Source organism: Eleginops maclovinus, chromosome 7, assembly GCF_036324505.1.
Source record: "Eleginops maclovinus isolate JMC-PN-2008 ecotype Puerto Natales chromosome 7, JC_Emac_rtc_rv5, whole genome shotgun sequence".
NCBI lineage: Eukaryota > Metazoa > Chordata > Actinopteri > Perciformes > Eleginopidae > Eleginops > Eleginops maclovinus.
The window spans coordinates 26,599,667-26,617,633 of NC_086355.1; the positions used below are offsets into that span (position 1 = coordinate 26,599,667).

Here is a 17,967-nt window from a genome sequence, read left to right on the forward strand (position 1 = left end):
CTTGCTTATTTACAATCCATTTCTTGATCTGGAGAAGCAGAAGAAATCAGCGTTAGCTTTCAGTTCATTCAATATTGTTCCATTCTTTTATCGCTTTGTATAAGAAAGAGGACTGACCAACTGTAGATCCTCTTTAAGGGATTCTGCACTCCCCAGTGGTGGACTTTGTAGTTCTGCATGTGATTTCAAAGCTGGACATTTTTTATTTCAAGGAAAGGGGAGCTGCATTGAATATTATTTTAAAGACTATGCTATGTGTACTGTATGCACATCAGCATACATCAAAACTTCTACTCGTGTTATTAGTATCACAGTTCTATTGCCACTCTAAGGGACAATGAAAGAGGTGTGGGAGGATCCCCCAACTGCCCCACAGTGGATAAGTGGTGTGAATGTATGCATCTTGAAGCTCTCATTTCTTCTTTATGAGAATTGGCGTTTACAATTTATAAAGTATGGACAATAGATGTGTTGTTATTATTATTATTATTATTATTATTTTATTGTGGGAAAAGTGACAGTAAAGAGTGTAGGTACTGTGGAGTTAAAGCAAATGTGGAACAATATTATGGGGCTACTGGGAACAGATGAGGAGGGGGTAAGAGCCAATAGAAATGCATTGTTAAACGACAGGGGTGAAACAGGGCTGTTTAAATAATTTAAAATAGTTAAATCATGGACGGATACTAAAATTAACGTTTATCAACAAACACATCAGTAGTAAAAGCTATGCTAAATCACTATATAGTAAGACCTAAGTTACACAGGAAGACATCTTACAGCAGTCAGGTTAGACGGATGAAAAACTTTATGCTGGTGTGTGATTATTTAGAGCTACGTCTAAAATGGAGATAGATGGCGGTTCAATTTTATATTCACCTTATTTTCTATTTATTTTCAAGTCCAGTAGTTGGCGGTAATGCACTAAATCGTTGGTTGCGAACTGCCAATTATACTAAAAGAAGAAGACAAGCCTCCCTCACTACAGCGCGTGCGCGACTTCAAGGTGAATAAGATGGATGTAGCTCGTTGTAGCTTTGAATAAATTCGCTCTGTATAAACGCCGGTACGGTTGCACACATATCACTGGATAGAAGTTTAAGGTCTCTGTGAGTCCTTGTTCCGCCTCAGGATGCAGCGTGAGCCTCAGTAACGCAGCCATCTACACCCAACTGTAATGTGAGTTACTTTAGAGCTCAGCTACAAACAGAGTGGTGACGTTAGTTTAAGTGTCGGTGAGTTCTGCTGGAGGACAGATACATGCTCATCCCTGTAGGTAGAACAGTCAGACTTTGTGGAGAACACGTTCTTTCTCTGTCTTCGTTCATGTTCTAACATTGTCCCCCCCCCACAGAAACGTTATCGCCACAACACTGCAGGAACACAGGCAGCCCAGGATGGCCCGGGTAAGTGTGTCTCTGCAGAGGTTACGGAAGTATATTTTTGCGTGTGAATGATGAAGCGTAAGTTACTGTATTTATTTTTAATGCCATGATCACAAGCATTTATTTAATGTTAACCCCCTAATGTCTTTAAATGTAAAGACACACCTCTAAAACACCAGATTACCTTCATAAAAAGGTAGTAGATATTAGTTTCTAATGTTGATATGGTGCTGGTTCTCCTTTCTGAGAACCAGCACCTTATCGTGGTGGAGAGGTTTGTGTGCCCCGATGAACCTGGGTGCTGTGTTCTCTGGAACATTGTGTTCCTGGTAGGGTCTCCCATGGCAAATTGGTCTCAGGTAAGGGGCCAGACTAAGATTGGTTCAAAAGACCTCATGGAAAACATACTTGAAAGCGAGGATACCCGGCCCGGAGGAAGCCTGGGGTCCCCTTCTGGAGCCACGGAGCCCAGCCGGGCACAGCCCGAATAAGCAACGTTGGCAACACCTCTGCTTCCCCGTCCCGCGGGCCCACCACCTACGGGAAACAGCGATGGGGTCGGGTGTGCTGCCAGAAGGGTGGCAGTGAAAGCAGAGGGTCTCGACGGACCAGACCGGGGGACGTGGAATGTCACCTCTCTGGAGGGGAAGGAGCCGGACCTTGTGCGGGAGGTGGAGCACTACCAGTTGGATCTGGTGGGCTCACCTCTACGCACAGCATCGGCTCTGGAACCTTACTTCTTGATAGGGGTTGGACTCTGTTCTTCTCTGGAGTTGCCCAAGGTGTGAGGCGCCGAGCGGGTGTGGGGATACTCACAAGCCGCCGGTTGATGAGTGCCGCTTTGTTGGAGTTTACCCCAGTGGACGAGAGGGTCGCCTCCCTACACCTGGGATATGGGGGGAAAACTCTGATTGTTGTGTGTGCTTATGCACCAAACAGCAGTTCAGAGTATTCAGCCTTCTTGGAGACCCTGAAAGAAGTCCTGTATGGGGCTCCTGAAGGGGACTCCTTAGTCTTGCTGGAAGACTTCAACGCACACGTTGGCAATGACGGAGACACTTGGAGGGGCGTGATTGGGAGGAACGGCGCCCCCGATCTGAACCGGAGTGGTGGTTTGTTGCTGGACTTCTGTGCTAGTAATGGATTGGCCATAACAAACACCATGTTCGAACATAAGGATGCTCATAAGTGTACGTGGTACCAGAGCACCCTAGGCAGAAGGTCCATGATCGGTTTTGTTATCGGACCTGAGGCCGCATGTTTTGGACACTCGGGTGAAGAGAGGAGCGGAGTGGTCAGCTGATCACCATCTGGTGGTGAGTTGGGTCGAGTGGCAGGGGAAGCCTATGGACAGACCTGGTAAGCTCAAACGTGTAGTGCGGGTGAACTGGTTGAAACTTGATTCTTTCCATTGCATTTATATCACTGAGGATAGGCTATATTAAAGAAACACCTCTCTACATAATTTACCATGAAATCAATGATCCAAATGATCATCCAGCTGTGCATGTGTTGTGTTCAGGTGCTGTGCAGAGCGCGGCTGGTCTCGTACCTGCCAGGGCTCCATGTGTTGGTGCACCGTGTGTGTGCAGCCAGAGCCTCCTCTGCTGCGGGATCCTCGGGCTCTGATGTAGCCATCCATCCCCCCGACATGGGTATTGTTTGTGTTTGTGTTGCACTATTTACTGCATACTATAGCATATTTCCTTGTGGTTTGAGTGGTAACATGAATGTTTGAAACAAATCTATGAAAGGCTGCTGTGATGTCTCTTCCTGTGCTCGCTGCACATTATCCCCCTTATATGACAGCTGCTTACTAAATAAGTCGACAATGTGACTGAGAATTTAGATTTGAAAATGATTTAATTGATTTGAAAAAGATCGTATTGCAAACTGCAGCGACAGCAACGCAACTTAAAATGACAGCAGCACAGATGGATGCTTTTTGTAACTATCCAAACTGACCAAACAATCGATTATTCAATCAAGTGTTGTAATGCGTGAGAACATTTGCTATATTATTTTTCAATAATGTTTTCCTCTTAATGTGCATCCATGCTAAAGGACTGCAGACAGTGTGGCCTGATGAGAGCATGGGGCCATTTGGGCCCCAGGACCAGCGCTTTCTGCTGCCTGGTAACGTTGGCTTTGTCTGCCAGCTGGAAGGCTTATCGGAGCAGAGGAAGAGCCTGGCACACAGGGTGGTCCCTGACGTGCTGTCGTCCACGTCCAGCAGTGAGAGACATGACTTCATTCTGGCCCAATTCATCGGAGACTTCTCTGTAAGTGTATTATTGCTAACATTAGAACTCTCTCTCTGCTCTCTACATTACTTATTACTCGACCATTATGATGTGTCGCTGTGTCAAACACAATGGATCACTGCTCAAGACAACTCTCTTGTTCAATAAAACCTAGGAAAAAAAGCCCAAATGATTATTTTGTTTAATAATAAAAGGGTTCATGTTACTCACACATACTCTATTTACCTTGTGTCTATATACAAGGTTTTAAAGAAAGAAGCTTGCTGTGCAAAATCCATATAGATATATATATTTGAAGGTTTTCGATTCAGGCTTTATTTTTGTATGCTAAAGATACACCAGAATAGCAAACTACTTCATCTTAAAGAAGGTCCTAGTGCAAAACTTAAGTGGATAAGCTGAATAAGTGATATTGAATGGATGAACGTTTAATTACAATTTGTGAAAATGACATCAAGTGGTACACTAGATAGAAGACACAACACTCAGTGGGCCGTCGCAGGTGGTCAATTTCGAGCTGTCGGGGAGAGTCCATCAGCCTTTCTGTTACCCTCTGTCGACAGTCTCGATCCAACATGAAGAGATGGAGCCTGTCGACAAAATGAATAATTCTGATGACTGTTCAGCTTAAGTGAATCAGTGCATGGGAAGGGAAAAGCACGTTAGGAAAACAATACAACAATGGACCACACAGCCTAGTGTGTGTGTGTGTGTGTGTGTGTGTGTGTGTGTGTGTGTGTGTGTGTGTGTGTGTGTGTGTGTGTGTGTGTGTGTGTGTGTGTGTGTGTGTGTGTGTGTGTGTGTGTGTGTGTGTGTGTGTGTGTGTGTGTGTGTGTGTGTGTGTGTGTGTGTGTGTGTGTGTGTGTGTGTGTGTGTGTGTGTGTGTGTGTGTCAGGACAAAGAGGACACAGCTGGTGTAGGTAGAGCAGAGCAGTACTTCGACAGTTCCAGTCTGGAGTGTGCGATACAGTCCTGCCCTCAACTACTAAAAAAAGGTAAATAATTGACTCCTCACACAACTATCCACAGCATCTATTAAATCATATTTATTTTTGAATGATTATTAAAAATTAATGCACAAAACATGTTTTTATGTGGGCCGAAGTAAACAGTTAAGTTCCTTTGAATGTGTTTTAGCTGTTACAGTGATTCTGTAATTCTAAATGTTTTGCTGACATCCACCTGAGAGCAAGAGAAGTGTTTATTGCTGATAAGAAGAGTGTTTCTGTCATTCATTCCTGTCATATGTGTATGTTTCCTAATAATGTGATGGACAGATTTCCAGTCCATGTTTCCTGAGGCTCCATCCACTGGTATGATGGTGGTCACAGTGACCCAGAAGACCGACAACGATATGACATCATGGAGTGCAGAGGTGGAACAGGAAAGGGAGCAGACCCTTAACAAAGTGAGCCCCTTCCTGATATCTTTCCGAACATGGTTGGGCGGGGTGTACACACAGTAGCTACTCAGTATACACTCAGTATACACTCAGTATACACTCAGTATACACACAGTATACACTCAGTATACACAATCAGTATACACACAGGTTATACACTCAGTATACACACAGTAATCACACAGTACACACCCTACTGAGTATACATTGCCAGAAACTGCTTTAACCTTGGACTACAAGGGCCATGTGTTGAAGAATATACTGGATTATGTTCTGTTTTCTCCGATACATTCTAAACTAAAGAGCAAAACCAAACATGGATATATTAGGTTTGATTTCCCTTTTCCAATTTGGTGTTCAGTGATCTAACCACAGTATATCTATTATCCCTATCAGTGAATCAAATGTTTTTTATAAAGCCCAATATCAGGACCAGATTATTCTCAGGGGGCTAGACAGTGTGTACAGCACCATTTTCCATTGGTATTGAGAACCAGTACTAAATTGGTACCGGCACCAGTCAGAAATATCGATAAGCTGCTAGAAAAGGAGGATTGACAACAAATTTGACCTCTGCATTTAATCCATCCTAGCACCAGGAGCTTTATAATAATACAGCACCTGGGGAACAGTGAAGGGTCTGGTGCCTTGCTCAATGGCACCATGGTCAGTCTACACCCCCAACTTTGGTTTGTTCTGGGACTTGAACCAGCCACTCTCTGGTTCCCAAGGCTTGCCCCTACAGACTGAGCCACTGCCGCTCAGCTAACAGACTACAAACTAGCCCTGGAACCTCCTCGCTGGAAAGGGGGTGGTCAATGACTAAGCTGTTCTTCTACTGTGCAGTTTGTTGAAGGAGCGAAGGAGATCTGCTACGCTCTGCAGAGAGAAGGATTCTGGGCTGACTTTATCGAGCCGTCCTCTGGCCTGGCGGTAAGATAGCACTGATTTACGAATGCTGTTCCAAATCTCTTCAAGTCTGAATTCTTAACCCTAACATGTATGCATGGTGACGTGATATTCTGGCTATTCCGACCCACAATCCTTTGCATGGGGCATATATGAGAAAGTTGCAAAATTGTATAGTAGCGTGTTCCAAATGTATGCTTACTGCATGCACATGTTCGTCAGGGCAGTTTTGCAATACTTCAAATAAAAAGAAATACCATGTGATTGGCACACAGCCTTCTCTGACATTCATTAGCCGACTGACTCTTGTTTATGCGCCTGGTGATTCGTTCTGTCTGCACGTTTTTCTTAGTGTGGCTCAGGAGCGGAAGGTGAACTGGCTGTTGTATTGTGAGCAGCAGTAGGCTGAGGCCGACCACTTGTCCTTCTCAGTTCTTCGAATATAATAAGGCTATGGTAATAGGCAACTTAAACAGTATTTAGGCCAAAGACACTTTCGCAAAGGGGCGTGGCCAACAGCAGCTCATTAGCATTTAAAGCTACAGACACAGAATCAGCACTTCAGGAACAGAGCTTAAACAGAGGGGTTTATGGAATGCTATAATTCATGATCTGTTTGGTATTTTTTGCAAAACACTTCACAGACATGTTTGAATATATCTGAGACCTAAAATATATTGTTGAAATATGGGATCTTTGATGTGAAATATCAGTTTAAAATGGAAGAATCTGAATAAGAAATTCTTTGTTCATCCTTGCTTCAAATTACACTTGAAATGTAGTTGTGTTTGAAAAAAGGTTAGCTCTTTTGAGCATGACAGTTCATGGAAGAATAAGTCTACAGTTTTAGCTCAAGTAGCTTGGTATTAGTGTGCTATATATACCTCACAAGGGGGAGAAAGCATGTGGTAACCACTTGGTTTGCAGATCACTGCCCTGAAGCTGTTCAAAAATAAATACACATTTTTTTTGGGTTCAAGTAACTTTATGTTAAATGTGTGTGCTCCTCTTCAGTTCTTTGGCTCGTACACCAACAACACACTGTTTGAGACGGATGACCGGTACCGTCACCTGGGCTTTCAGATCGAGGACCTAGGCTGCTGCAGAGTGATCCGACACTCTCTGTGGGGGACGCATGTTTTTGTGGGGACAATATTCACCGACGCACCACCCAGCAGCCTTATTATGAAGAAATTGCAGGGCAGCTAAACACAATTCAGGCATACTGGGCTGCCATTAAAACTCTGTAAACATCCAGTGTAGGAACTGTTTGATGATTTCTTTACTCTTTACTTTAGTTTATCATTTTAGCAAAAAAAACAACTTAAACTGACTCCTGTGTTTTAATCTGTGCAACATTTATGTATAATCGTCAGATGATTTTGATTCATATTTATAGATTACAGTCCCTTGGGATGAGAAGCTGCTGTCGACATATTAAAGTGTTTCCGGAACAAGAGCTTGTTGGATCAAATCACTGACCAACTCTCAACCTGTCTTCACTACTAATGAGATTTTATTGTCTCAACTATCATTCGATGTTTCTTGGAAGCCAAAGACTCGCTGCTAATAATTCCTGAAATTGAACTTTTATTGTACCTGCAATGTACAAAGTTAAAAATTGAAAGAGGCCTAATTCTTTTTTTTGCGGTGTTCCCTCTCTGTAAGTTTTTTTCTAATGTCTGCAAAGGTTTAAATGTGTTCCCTCCAGAAGGAGTTTCTCTTGTTTTATTTCCTTCCAAAACTCCTATAATTCTATTGAAACAGTTTTAGTAAGTGACATAAAATTATTTAAAATAAACCTATTTGTTTAGATGGGTGTAATACATAATCCATGCTCTAAATACCTCAATACGATGTATCTCCACATATTTGAACTGGGTATTGTGTATATATATTTTTAGGCATCAACAATACATAAAGGTTTTATGAGTGTGTACCAAAATCTCCTCTGCAAGTAAATGGTAGAGTTTACAATCAAGAACTGAAAACCTCACCATGACCTGACACATTTGGTTACGTGGACACACCCACTTCATGACAAGATGAAGTGGGAATCATCACATCTGGCAGACATGTTATATATGAATCTAATCTTCAGACAACCTTAAAAAAGTCCCAGTGTCCGAGTAAAGCATCAGGTTCTGAAAGGCTTGGTTTGATGAGATGTTCATCTAAGCGCATACATTTATTAGTGGGTGAGTCTAACCAAACAGAAGGTGAATGGTGCCTGCAGTATGTGAGCACACAGCACCGGAGTGCAAACACTCCACATGCTGCTCCCTCGAGCCGAAGACTGAGAACACACTCTGCAGAGGGAGATTCATCAGTCCCTCAGACAGATGCGCTGGAGATGTCAGACCCTCTTTCAGAATCAGAATCAGAAGTACTTTATTTATCCCAAACAGGGAAATGTTTGCGTTGCAGCAGCGAAATACAAAAAAGAACCAGAACAAATACAAATAATTAGAACTAAAAAAAAAGTGAAAATGAATAAAAGTTTGAAATATATAAATGCACAAAAATGCAATAATAATATAATGTACAATGTTAAGTGTGAAGTGTGAAGGAGTGCATGTTAAGTCCAGTTTACAGAGAGGCTATGGAGCAGTGAGTTGTCTGCCAGCCAGAGGGGAATTATTGTAAAGTGTTATTGCAGTGGGCAGGAATGTTCTCCTGTACCTGTCCTTGTGACAGCGGAGCTGGAGCAGTCTGTTGGAGGAGGAGCTCCGCTGTCTGTCCAGCTGCAGGTGGAGAGGGTGGGTGGGGTTATCCATGATGGACAACAGTTTGTTCAGGGTTCTCCTCTCCACCACAGCCTCAAAGTTGTCCAGTTTGATGCCGATGACTGAGTCAGCTTTCTTAAGCAGTTTATTGATTATGCTGGTGTCATGCCGGCTCTGACGCTGAAAAAAAAAAATTGATTTGATTTATTGGTATATCTCTGTACAAACTTTCAAAAATGGTCTCTCAAGATGTCACCGTTTTGGATGGGTAGTAATGCTTGTGGTTGTTTTGTGTTGAAGTTGTTCCACAGATCCCAGAATTGATTTGGATCAATGGCTTTCTCAATATCTTCAAGTTTCATGTGGGTATACTTTTTTTTTTTGTTCCTTAATGTACATTATATTTGTTTAAAATGTAATTTTATGTAATGCGTAAGGCTGGGTTGTTTGGTTCCGATGTTTTTCATTTGCTATTTTTCTCAGGTCTTTTCTGATGGTCTTGCACTCTCAGCTGTAATAGCTGCCCTATGAAATATCATATTGATATTATCAATGGCCATGTTTACATCATCCTTGGTAGGAACATATTGGTTTTGGTCAAATAGTGACATGTTATTCATCAGATCAGGTCAACGCCCTGGTGGATGTGTCTCCATCTGTAAGTAGGATTTAATTGATACAGCTTGCTGGGTTCCCTTGTGTCACTCATTTGATCTGAGAGTTTAAAGAACACATTTATTTGGTTATGGTCTGAAAGGGGGGATTACTGTCTGACAGTGAATGCACTGATAGTGGAGGGGTTCATATCAGTGATTGCATAGTTTACTACACTAGACCTTAGGGCTGAGGAGTATGTGAAACCTAAAGAGTCCCCTCTAAATCTACCATTTACTACGTACAGGCCTAAGGCCCAACAGAGATGCACTATCTCTTTGCCATTTAGATTTATTTCAGAGTCACGGTTTTTCCGATGGGTGACCGTTGGTGTGGTAAACAGGGGGGGGGGCTCACCAAATACATGGTGGTTGCCCTGTGTGTCAATGACATCCGGTTCAATTCCTGTTCATACGTTCAGATCTCCAGTTAGAAGCATTTCCCTGGGCCTGGAAATAGGCGATTTCTGAATGGAGGGTTTCAAAAGTCTTCTCCAAATAAGGAGAATCTACTGGGGGAATATACAGAGCACATATAGGTTCCTGTCAGTTATGCCCAGGGTTTGATCTATCCTTGACCAAATGTGTGATTTACCTTGTTTTTTGTGTATCTGACGGCAAAGATCTCCTTTATACCACACCAAGATCCCTCCCCGATGTTCTGCCCTTGCGTATGTTTTTTGATTTTATAGAGGGCACCATAACTTCATTATAACCTAGAGGACAGTGAGTGAGCAGATCATTTTGACACCATGTTTGTTAGATCAACCTCTTTGATAGATTCTAAGAAGTCTGGATGTTCACTATTTTTCTGTGTCTGAAATCAATCGCTCCACTGGTGGATAGTTCTTGTTTACACATGTCCATGTCAAATAATAGTTTGTCTTTATTCGAGGTAACGTAGTAAGGTTACTTATCTTTAACTGAAAACACTGTGGTTGAATGTAAGTTCTACTAATCACACATTACAAAGATTTGCAATAGTAATTTAACAATAAAAGTACTCTAGTCTAGTCTCCTCTGCTCTAAAAGTAGCCTGTAGTTCCAGCTGCCTCCTGCCTCCAGACATCTGCCATGCCCCTGTGAAACCAAACACCCAGCATGTGCACTTTGCTCTGAATCAGCATCGCTGTGTATCGTGCGATTCATCATTTTCACTGTGTTTAATAACAGATACATATAGAAGGAACCATTAGAGAAACCAAACACATAACTCATGGTATAAAGATTTTATATTGAAATGATAGGATTCTGTGCAGATACGCATGATGACATTGATTCATAAAAATGCTGGTAGTGTGGTGAAGGACAGTTCCTTATCCATGGTGAGCCAGGGCGTCCAGCAGACGCCCCCCGGTGCTGTAAGGACACACTTCAGTGCTTTAAGGCATTTCACAGCGAGGCAATGAAGACAAGGCGACTGCTGCCTTCAGTCCATCCAGCAGGTGGCGTTAGCCTCCGTACTTCTCCTTCAACTGATCCACCAGGCTCACATACTCGCTCATGGCATCCTCTTTACTCTTACCTGATAGTTAATGAAACATTGAGAAACACAATTAGATAAGTTAGAGACGAAATGGACAGTATTTCTATTCTACACTAAGCCGACTATTTCCTGAGGAAGCTGAGATCTTTCAACGTGTGCAGCAAGATGTTGGAGATCTTTTACCAGTCTGTTGTTGCTGGTGCACTCTGCTGGGGGGGCAGCATCAGAGCCGGTGACACCAGCAGAATCAATAAACTGATCAGGAATGCTGGCTCAGTCATCGGCATTGAACTGGACAATTTTGAGGCGGTGGTGGAGAGGAGGACCCTGAACAAACTGTTGTCAATCATGGATAACCCCACCCACCCTCTCCACCTGCAGCTGGACAGACAGCGGAGCTCCTTCTCCAACAGACTGCTCCAGCTCCGCTGTCACAAGGACAGATACAGGAGAACATTCCTGCCCACGGCAATAACTCTGTACAATAATACCGCTCTGGCTGGCAGACAACAAACTGCTTCATATCCTCTCCTTAAACTGGACTTAACATGCACTCCTTCACACTTCACACTTAACATTGTACATTATATTATTATTGCATTTTTGTACATTTGTATATTTTATTTTCATTTTTATTCATTTTCATTCCTTTTTATTTTTACTTTATTTTTTAGTTCTAATTATTTGTATTTGTTTTTGCTTCTCTTCGTATTTCGCTGCTGCAACGCAAAATTTCCCAGTTTGGGATAAATAAAGTACTTCTGATTCTGATAGACAGTGTTAGGGTTTGATAGCGAATTAAGGCATCTGTCTATGAGGGATTGCAGTTTAAGTGGAACTAAATAACTTTATTATTTATATTTTGATTACACAAATAGCCTTAAAAAGTATTTCTGCTTTACCATTCTACAGAGTGAAGACAATGTGAAGGATATAGCTTATAGGTATATTTTATTATATGTTAGCTATCTTTCCCAAACATATGAGCAAGATACAGGTAACAGGCAGACAGGCCCCATCGGACAGGAACACTTTTCAAGATAGCTGGACTAGTGATAAGATGGAAACTGAGCTAAAGAAAACATGGCTGCTGTTCAAACAAAGGGCAGAAACAGAGTCTGTGTCGATAACGTCCTTAAGGATTGGTGATGATCTGATCTGGGATAAATGAGTTTTAACTTTGGATTGTTATTTGTCATTTATGGTGCATTTCAGGTAATGTTACAGAGTAATCCTAATGTAATGTGACTAGTAGTGAAAATAATTGCTTTAAGCAGTGATTAATTTAGTAAAGTAAGGCATAACTCTAAAAGAAAGTAACTAGTAGCATGTGATGCATGCCTTTGTATGAGTGGGCTTTGTAAATCATGTCTAACCAAGACATGATTTACAAAGCCCACATTTACAGAGGGATACACACTTGTAAGGATGGCAGCATCTAGCCTGCACACATACCTTTCTGCTTCTCCCAGGCATCCCATTTAGCTTTACCAGTGAAATCAAACATCCCTGGACGAGCTTTAAAGGGAAGACAGACAAAAAATATGTAATTAAAAGAGGTTAAAGTCAATAAAAAAAATCACAAAAACTCGAATTGTAATGCATATAAGGTCAATCTAGAAACTGGAGCCAACAGGCTTTCTGCTCCATAAAGAACAAGGCAGCCTTTAAACCAGTGTTCCCAAAGAACAGCAGCCTGTAGTTTATGTTACGGTTAATCGGATTACCATAAAATATAAAGTAATGGAAATATGAAGAAATATCAGGATAGAATGCGTCCTCACCTGTGTTCACATCCCCGACTGAGGCCTGCTTGAACAGAGAGTAGACTTGCAGCATCTCTTCATCCGCTGGCTTCACCTTCAGCTGCTTCACCGCCTCTGCTGCTGCATCAAACTGAGCCTACAGAGAGAGGACGTTTGTGATTGAACTGCTTCATGGTGACATGATGTTGACAGGTGCTAATATCTGTGCAAAACCATAACTAGGCAGCTATATAATATTATTCACTTACAGTGGTATGCAAAAGTTTGGGCACCCCTCTGAGATTTCATGACAATTTGCTTTTCCTTTATAATAGAAGATCACAGCAACAACATTTGTTTTCCTACAAAGATGTAGACGTTTTAGTGTTTTCCAGACCAAAATTCTTAGGGTAGCATTACATAGTTTTATTATAATAAAATAAAATGCAAAAAATGGGATGTGCAAAAGTTTGGGCACCCTTATAAATAGCATTCATTTCAACACCTGTACGGATTTATAGCTGACAGGTTGCTGCACAAAATTGCTTTGATTAGCTCATTAGACCTTCAATTACAAAGACAGGTGGAACCAATCATGAAAAAGGCTATTTAACATAGGTAATAGCTGGCTGTGCCTGGCCTAGGTTCTTTCTTAGGGAGTGGCAAGATGGGGACCTCAAAACAACTCTCCACTGACCTGAAAGCTAAGATAATCCAACATTATAAATTAGGAGAAGGGTACAAAAAATTATCTGACAGGTTTAAACTGTCTGTCTCCACAGTCAGAAACGTAGTTGTGAAATGGAAGGCCACAGGAACAGTCCGTGTGAAGGAAAGGTGTGGTAGGCCGACAAAAATAGGGGAAAGGCACAGGCGAAGGATGGTGAAAATGGTCACAGAGAAGCCACAGACCACCTCCAGAGAACTACAACAACATCTGGCTGCTGATGGTGTAGTTGTTCACCGTTCCACAATCCAGCGTACTTTGCACCAGGAAGAGCTCATTGGAAGGGTGATGTGCAAAAAGCCTTTCCTGAGTGTTAATCACAAGAAGAGTCGCATGAGGTATGCAAAAGCACATCTGGACAAGCCAGAAGCATTTTGGAACAAAATACTGTGGTCAGATGAGACCAAGATTGAGTTATTTGGTCATAACATGAACAGGTATGCATGGCGAAAAAAACACACTGCATTCAATGAAAAGAACTTGTTGCCCACTGTAAAATTTGGTGGAGGATCTATCATGTTATGGGGCTGTGTGGCTAGCACAGGTACTGGAAAACTTGTTAAAGTTGAGGGCCACATGAATTCCTTACAGTACCAGGAGATTCTTGACAAGAATGTTCTAGAGTCAGTCACAAAGTTGAAGCTTCGCCGGGGTTGGATTTTTCAGCAGGACAATGATCCTAAGCACCGATCAAAATCCACCAAGGAATTCATGCAGAAGCACAGGTACAATGTTCTGGAATGGCCATCCCAGTCCCCAGACCTTAACATCATTGAAAATGTATGGATTTATTTGAAGAAGGCTGTCCATGCACGGAGGCCAAGAAACCTGACTGAACTGGAGACGTTTTGTGTGGAAGAATGGGCCAAAATACCACCTGCCAGGCTTAAGGGACTTGTCTGTGGCTACAGGAGGCGTCTACAGGCCGTTATTGCAGCAAAAGGAGGCAATACTAGGGTGCCCAAATTTATGCACATGCCTATTTTTGTTTGAATGCACATAAACATGTTTCTGTTTGACCAATAAAAGTTATTTCACTACTGAGATGTTTCTGTTACCATAAGGTATAACATATGTTAAAATGAAGTTGCTGCTTCAAAAGCTCAGCAAGTGACAAACTGATGCAGTGGTTTTCCTAAGGGGTGCCCAAACTTTTGCATACCACTGTATATCCTATATGTCACTACTAATTTGCATAGCCTTTTTATATACACAAGCTTGAAGAGCTTAACAATAAAATAGGTAAAGGCTATAATGAATACTGTGTGTGTTTGTGGCATATATTGTTGTCAAATTATGCCACAATGGGATTTAGATCCAAGGGTCAAGGTCTTTATTGTCATATGCACAGTAGCTACAGTGAACAAATGGAAATAAATTTAAAAAATCCAAAATTACAACAAGTTAAATAGGAAATAAAACCATTACACACTAATTTAAAAAATAAAAATAGTGCAAGCATAATACAGAAGAATATAGTACAATATTTAACAGTAAGTATATAAAGACTTTCTTCTAAAGGATCTGCTCTGCTGGCATCTCCCAAAGGAGAGGGGGGAGTCAAGGGACAGGACCATAGGACAGTGAGACTGGGGGGTGGGAGAGGACTTCACTATGTGGACAGCTGTAGGTCAGAAGTCAGGGAGGAGGGTCTGAGGCCCAAATCCAAACCTCACCCTACTCACTCCCACTTCGTGTTGGAGTGAACCCAGTCTCTAGTCACACGCCTAGAATGAGGGTCATTTCTTCCAGGTGGAGGGTGTGAATACAGCGACAAGCTTTGGGACGAACTCCCCTCTCTCCAGCAAAAAAAGGAAATCCACTCCAATGCAGATTCGCATTTGGGGGCGCTTTATAACCCACTACCCCTCCACACTTGTTGGTTTGATATAAAGTGCCGGACCTTACGAGCGAACGGAGTTGAGTGTATAGGGGTAGGGTGAAGGGGGCAGTTAGGAATTGGGCCTGACTGTCTGCCCCATTTCAACACAAAAGTGATCATCTGACCAACGTTTCTGTGAGTGCGACATGGACCTTCATTTTAATTATTTCAACGTTATTTTCATCTTCCGCTTAGCTTAAAGTCTTCCAACATGTTAACCCTGCTTCCGGTCATAAAACTTGATCATTATTTCACAAGGTCTCTGGGGGGGGGATTAAACAGAAGGATAACGGTGACCTGCTGTCCCCACTGACAGTCAGACTAACAGCACGCTGTGATGCTGTTATATTTGATATATCATATTATATTCATATAAATAAAGAGGCTACAAACAAAACAATACTGTCACTAGCTCGCAAGACAAGCAAAGCCGCCCGGGAAGGCTCGCGCTGGTTTGTACCTCTGACAGAGGTAACGGCACACTTACCGCCGTCTACCAGTACGCGCGGGGGTATCTCGCTGCTCTTCTTCAATCAATCAAAAAAAAAAAAAAAAACTAAGAACATACACACCTGGATATCAGCCATATTAGTCCGGAATTCGACAACCGAGAACCAATCTACTAAACGCACCGTACAGGGCTAAAGTCTACCAAATTTCCCAGAATGCAACTGGTGCTGTACCCTGTGACCCCGTCACACGAAAGCACCCTCCCCTTCATTCTATTGGTTCACTCAATGACTGACATGCCATCTGTGCCGGTCATTAGGTGGTGCGAATGTTTTAACCACTCCTCTAGAACAACGGTGCATAATAACCGTTTTGATGATAAGGAACCATCGTATAATAACCATAATACCGCAACATTTTTGAGTGAATCAAAAAATGCACTCATACACAATACCTAAAGTGATGAGTTTGAGGCAGACAGCATAAATTACTATTAATAAAATAAAAATCAAGATAAAAATACATTAAATACAAATGAACTGTCTTGTAGCATGTTTGGAACCAACACATTTGTTTGTTTTAAAAACGTATATTTGAATATCCCTTAAATCTGTCACAAAAGTATTCAATCCAGGGATATTTTTTTATATATTAGGAACACAAATTGTGGCCTTGCCCTTTTATGTTTCTTGTTGATCTTGCTTGGTTTATGCATTTATTGTAAATTGCTTTGGAAGAAAGCGTCAGCTAAAATAAATGTAGTGGAATGTGGGTTGGATCACAGCTTGGACCCCGTTAACAGAAACAACTGATTGTGACCTAGAAAGGCGTATCATGTGATTTACGGTGCTTAATAAACAACTTAAAACGTATACTGTAACAGCCTTTGTTTTGAGCATTCAACAGTACATAACTGAAAAGGTGAAATATGAACGTTACTTTTTTTTACTGAAGTGATCAAACAAAGACCACATTTCCCAGCTGTAAAGCTGTGTGTGGTTTGTTTAACTTTAAAAAAAATCTTTGAGTATATACACTAAGGCCTTTTAAAGATATGTTTTGCCTTTAATCGGATAGGACGGTGGAGAGTGACAGGAGGGTGGGAGAGAGAGTCGGGGTGGGATCCGGAAAGGACCACGGGTCGGGAATCAAACCCGGGTCGCCGGCGTACGGTGCAGGTGCCCCAGCCGGTTGCGCCACGGCCGGGGCCAAGGCCTAACTTATTTATAATAAATGCATTTATTATTATTTTGAAATATATTCACACAATCATACATATTGGATTGTGGATTAAGACGTGTGGACCAGTGGCGGTGCGTCAATAGTGGGCGCTTGGGCGCCGCCCACCCTGACTTCTTGAGTATAAAAACGTTATATATACAACATAATTGAAATAAGAAATGTACCGTGTTTATGGGTTAAATGTGTATGGGAGACCACTGTCAAGAACCGCTCAAATGTGTCCGGACATAATATATTGCCATTCGCCTTTTCTGAGAATAGGCAGGTCGGCTACCGTCCGTGGGCGCCGATAACATGGGAGGAGAGCTTATACTTTTCTCAGTCATTTTAGCAAGGATAGCTTTTCATTGGGGGATGAAACTTTTGCGCCCACAGCCAATGGCATTGTTTCTTAGTTCAATGTGACATTCTTAGATACGCGATTGGACTATTTCGGCGAATCAGCATCGTTATCATTCCCTAACCACAAGCGTAAAGAGCAGCACCGTAGCTAGCTGAAACTTAGATTGAGTGAATATGGCGACATCGATGGCTGAGAACTCCGTGCAAGCTCTACTTAAAACACCGTTTCATCGACTATCAGATGTCGAAAAGAAGAAATTGAAAGACTTGGGACCCGAGCGTCCGGATTTAAACATTCAACAGACGACCACTGATCGCGGGAGAACCTACACTCGGACTTTCTCCTCAAACTTGTATGCTAAGCGGAATTGGTTAGCTGGTTGTACAGTGAGCAATGCCTTTTTTTGTTTCCCTTGTCTGTTATTTCAAAGTCCTGGGACTGAAACACTTTGGACTACAACCGGGATGAAGGATCTAAAGTACTTCACACAAAAATGTAAGAAGCACGAATGTGGCCGCAGCCACCTAACCAACTGTCTTAAGCTAAACCTCTAAAAAAGTGCTATTTAAACCGTGCCGCCCAACTGCGCCCCCCCCAAAAAAATGTTCACCAGCCGCCACTGGTGTGGACAGTGAGGGTGACCCAGATAGCAGTAGACTCCGGGGCGGATCCGCCCTCAAGTCGGCAGCTCCGCCGTACTGTCTCACTCATATCCGCGATGCGCAAAGGATATGCCCCGCCTTCGGACAGCGC

At 42.3% G+C, this 17,967-nt stretch overlaps 2 protein-coding genes across 5 annotated transcripts; one reads left to right on the forward strand and one right to left on the reverse strand.

The window, feature by feature from the left end:
- Positions 1 to 953: 953 nt before the first annotated feature.
- Positions 954 to 7,673, forward strand: mmadhcb (metabolism of cobalamin associated Db). 4 transcript variants are annotated; one of them, XM_063887019.1, is made up of 8 exons: positions 954 to 1,006; positions 1,355 to 1,406; positions 2,908 to 3,040; positions 3,450 to 3,667; positions 4,545 to 4,644; positions 4,927 to 5,057; positions 5,898 to 5,984; positions 6,975 to 7,673. In XM_063887019.1, the coding sequence occupies exons 2-8, from the start codon at positions 1,398 to 1,400 to the stop codon at positions 7,167 to 7,169; spliced, it is 873 nt and encodes a 290-aa protein (XP_063743089.1). In that variant the 5' UTR covers positions 954 to 1,006; positions 1,355 to 1,397; the 3' UTR covers positions 7,170 to 7,673. The 4 variants fall into 4 exon arrangements, with proteins under 4 accessions (XP_063743089.1, XP_063743087.1, XP_063743086.1 ...); XM_063887017.1 differs by having other exon boundaries at positions 955 to 1,179; XM_063887016.1 differs by having other exon boundaries at positions 978 to 1,272.
- Positions 7,674 to 10,553: 2,880 nt separating this feature from the next.
- On the reverse strand, positions 10,554 to 15,915 carry dbi (diazepam binding inhibitor (GABA receptor modulator, acyl-CoA binding protein)). The gene is made up of 4 exons (XM_063887020.1): positions 15,752 to 15,915; positions 12,610 to 12,727; positions 12,281 to 12,343; positions 10,554 to 10,864 (listed from the first exon to the last, which is right to left on the reverse strand). Exons 1-4 carry the CDS (start codon positions 15,764 to 15,766, stop codon positions 10,791 to 10,793), a joined length of 270 nt encoding a protein of 89 aa, XP_063743090.1. The 5' UTR covers positions 15,767 to 15,915; the 3' UTR covers positions 10,554 to 10,790.
- Positions 15,916 to 17,967: the final 2,052 nt, after the last annotated feature.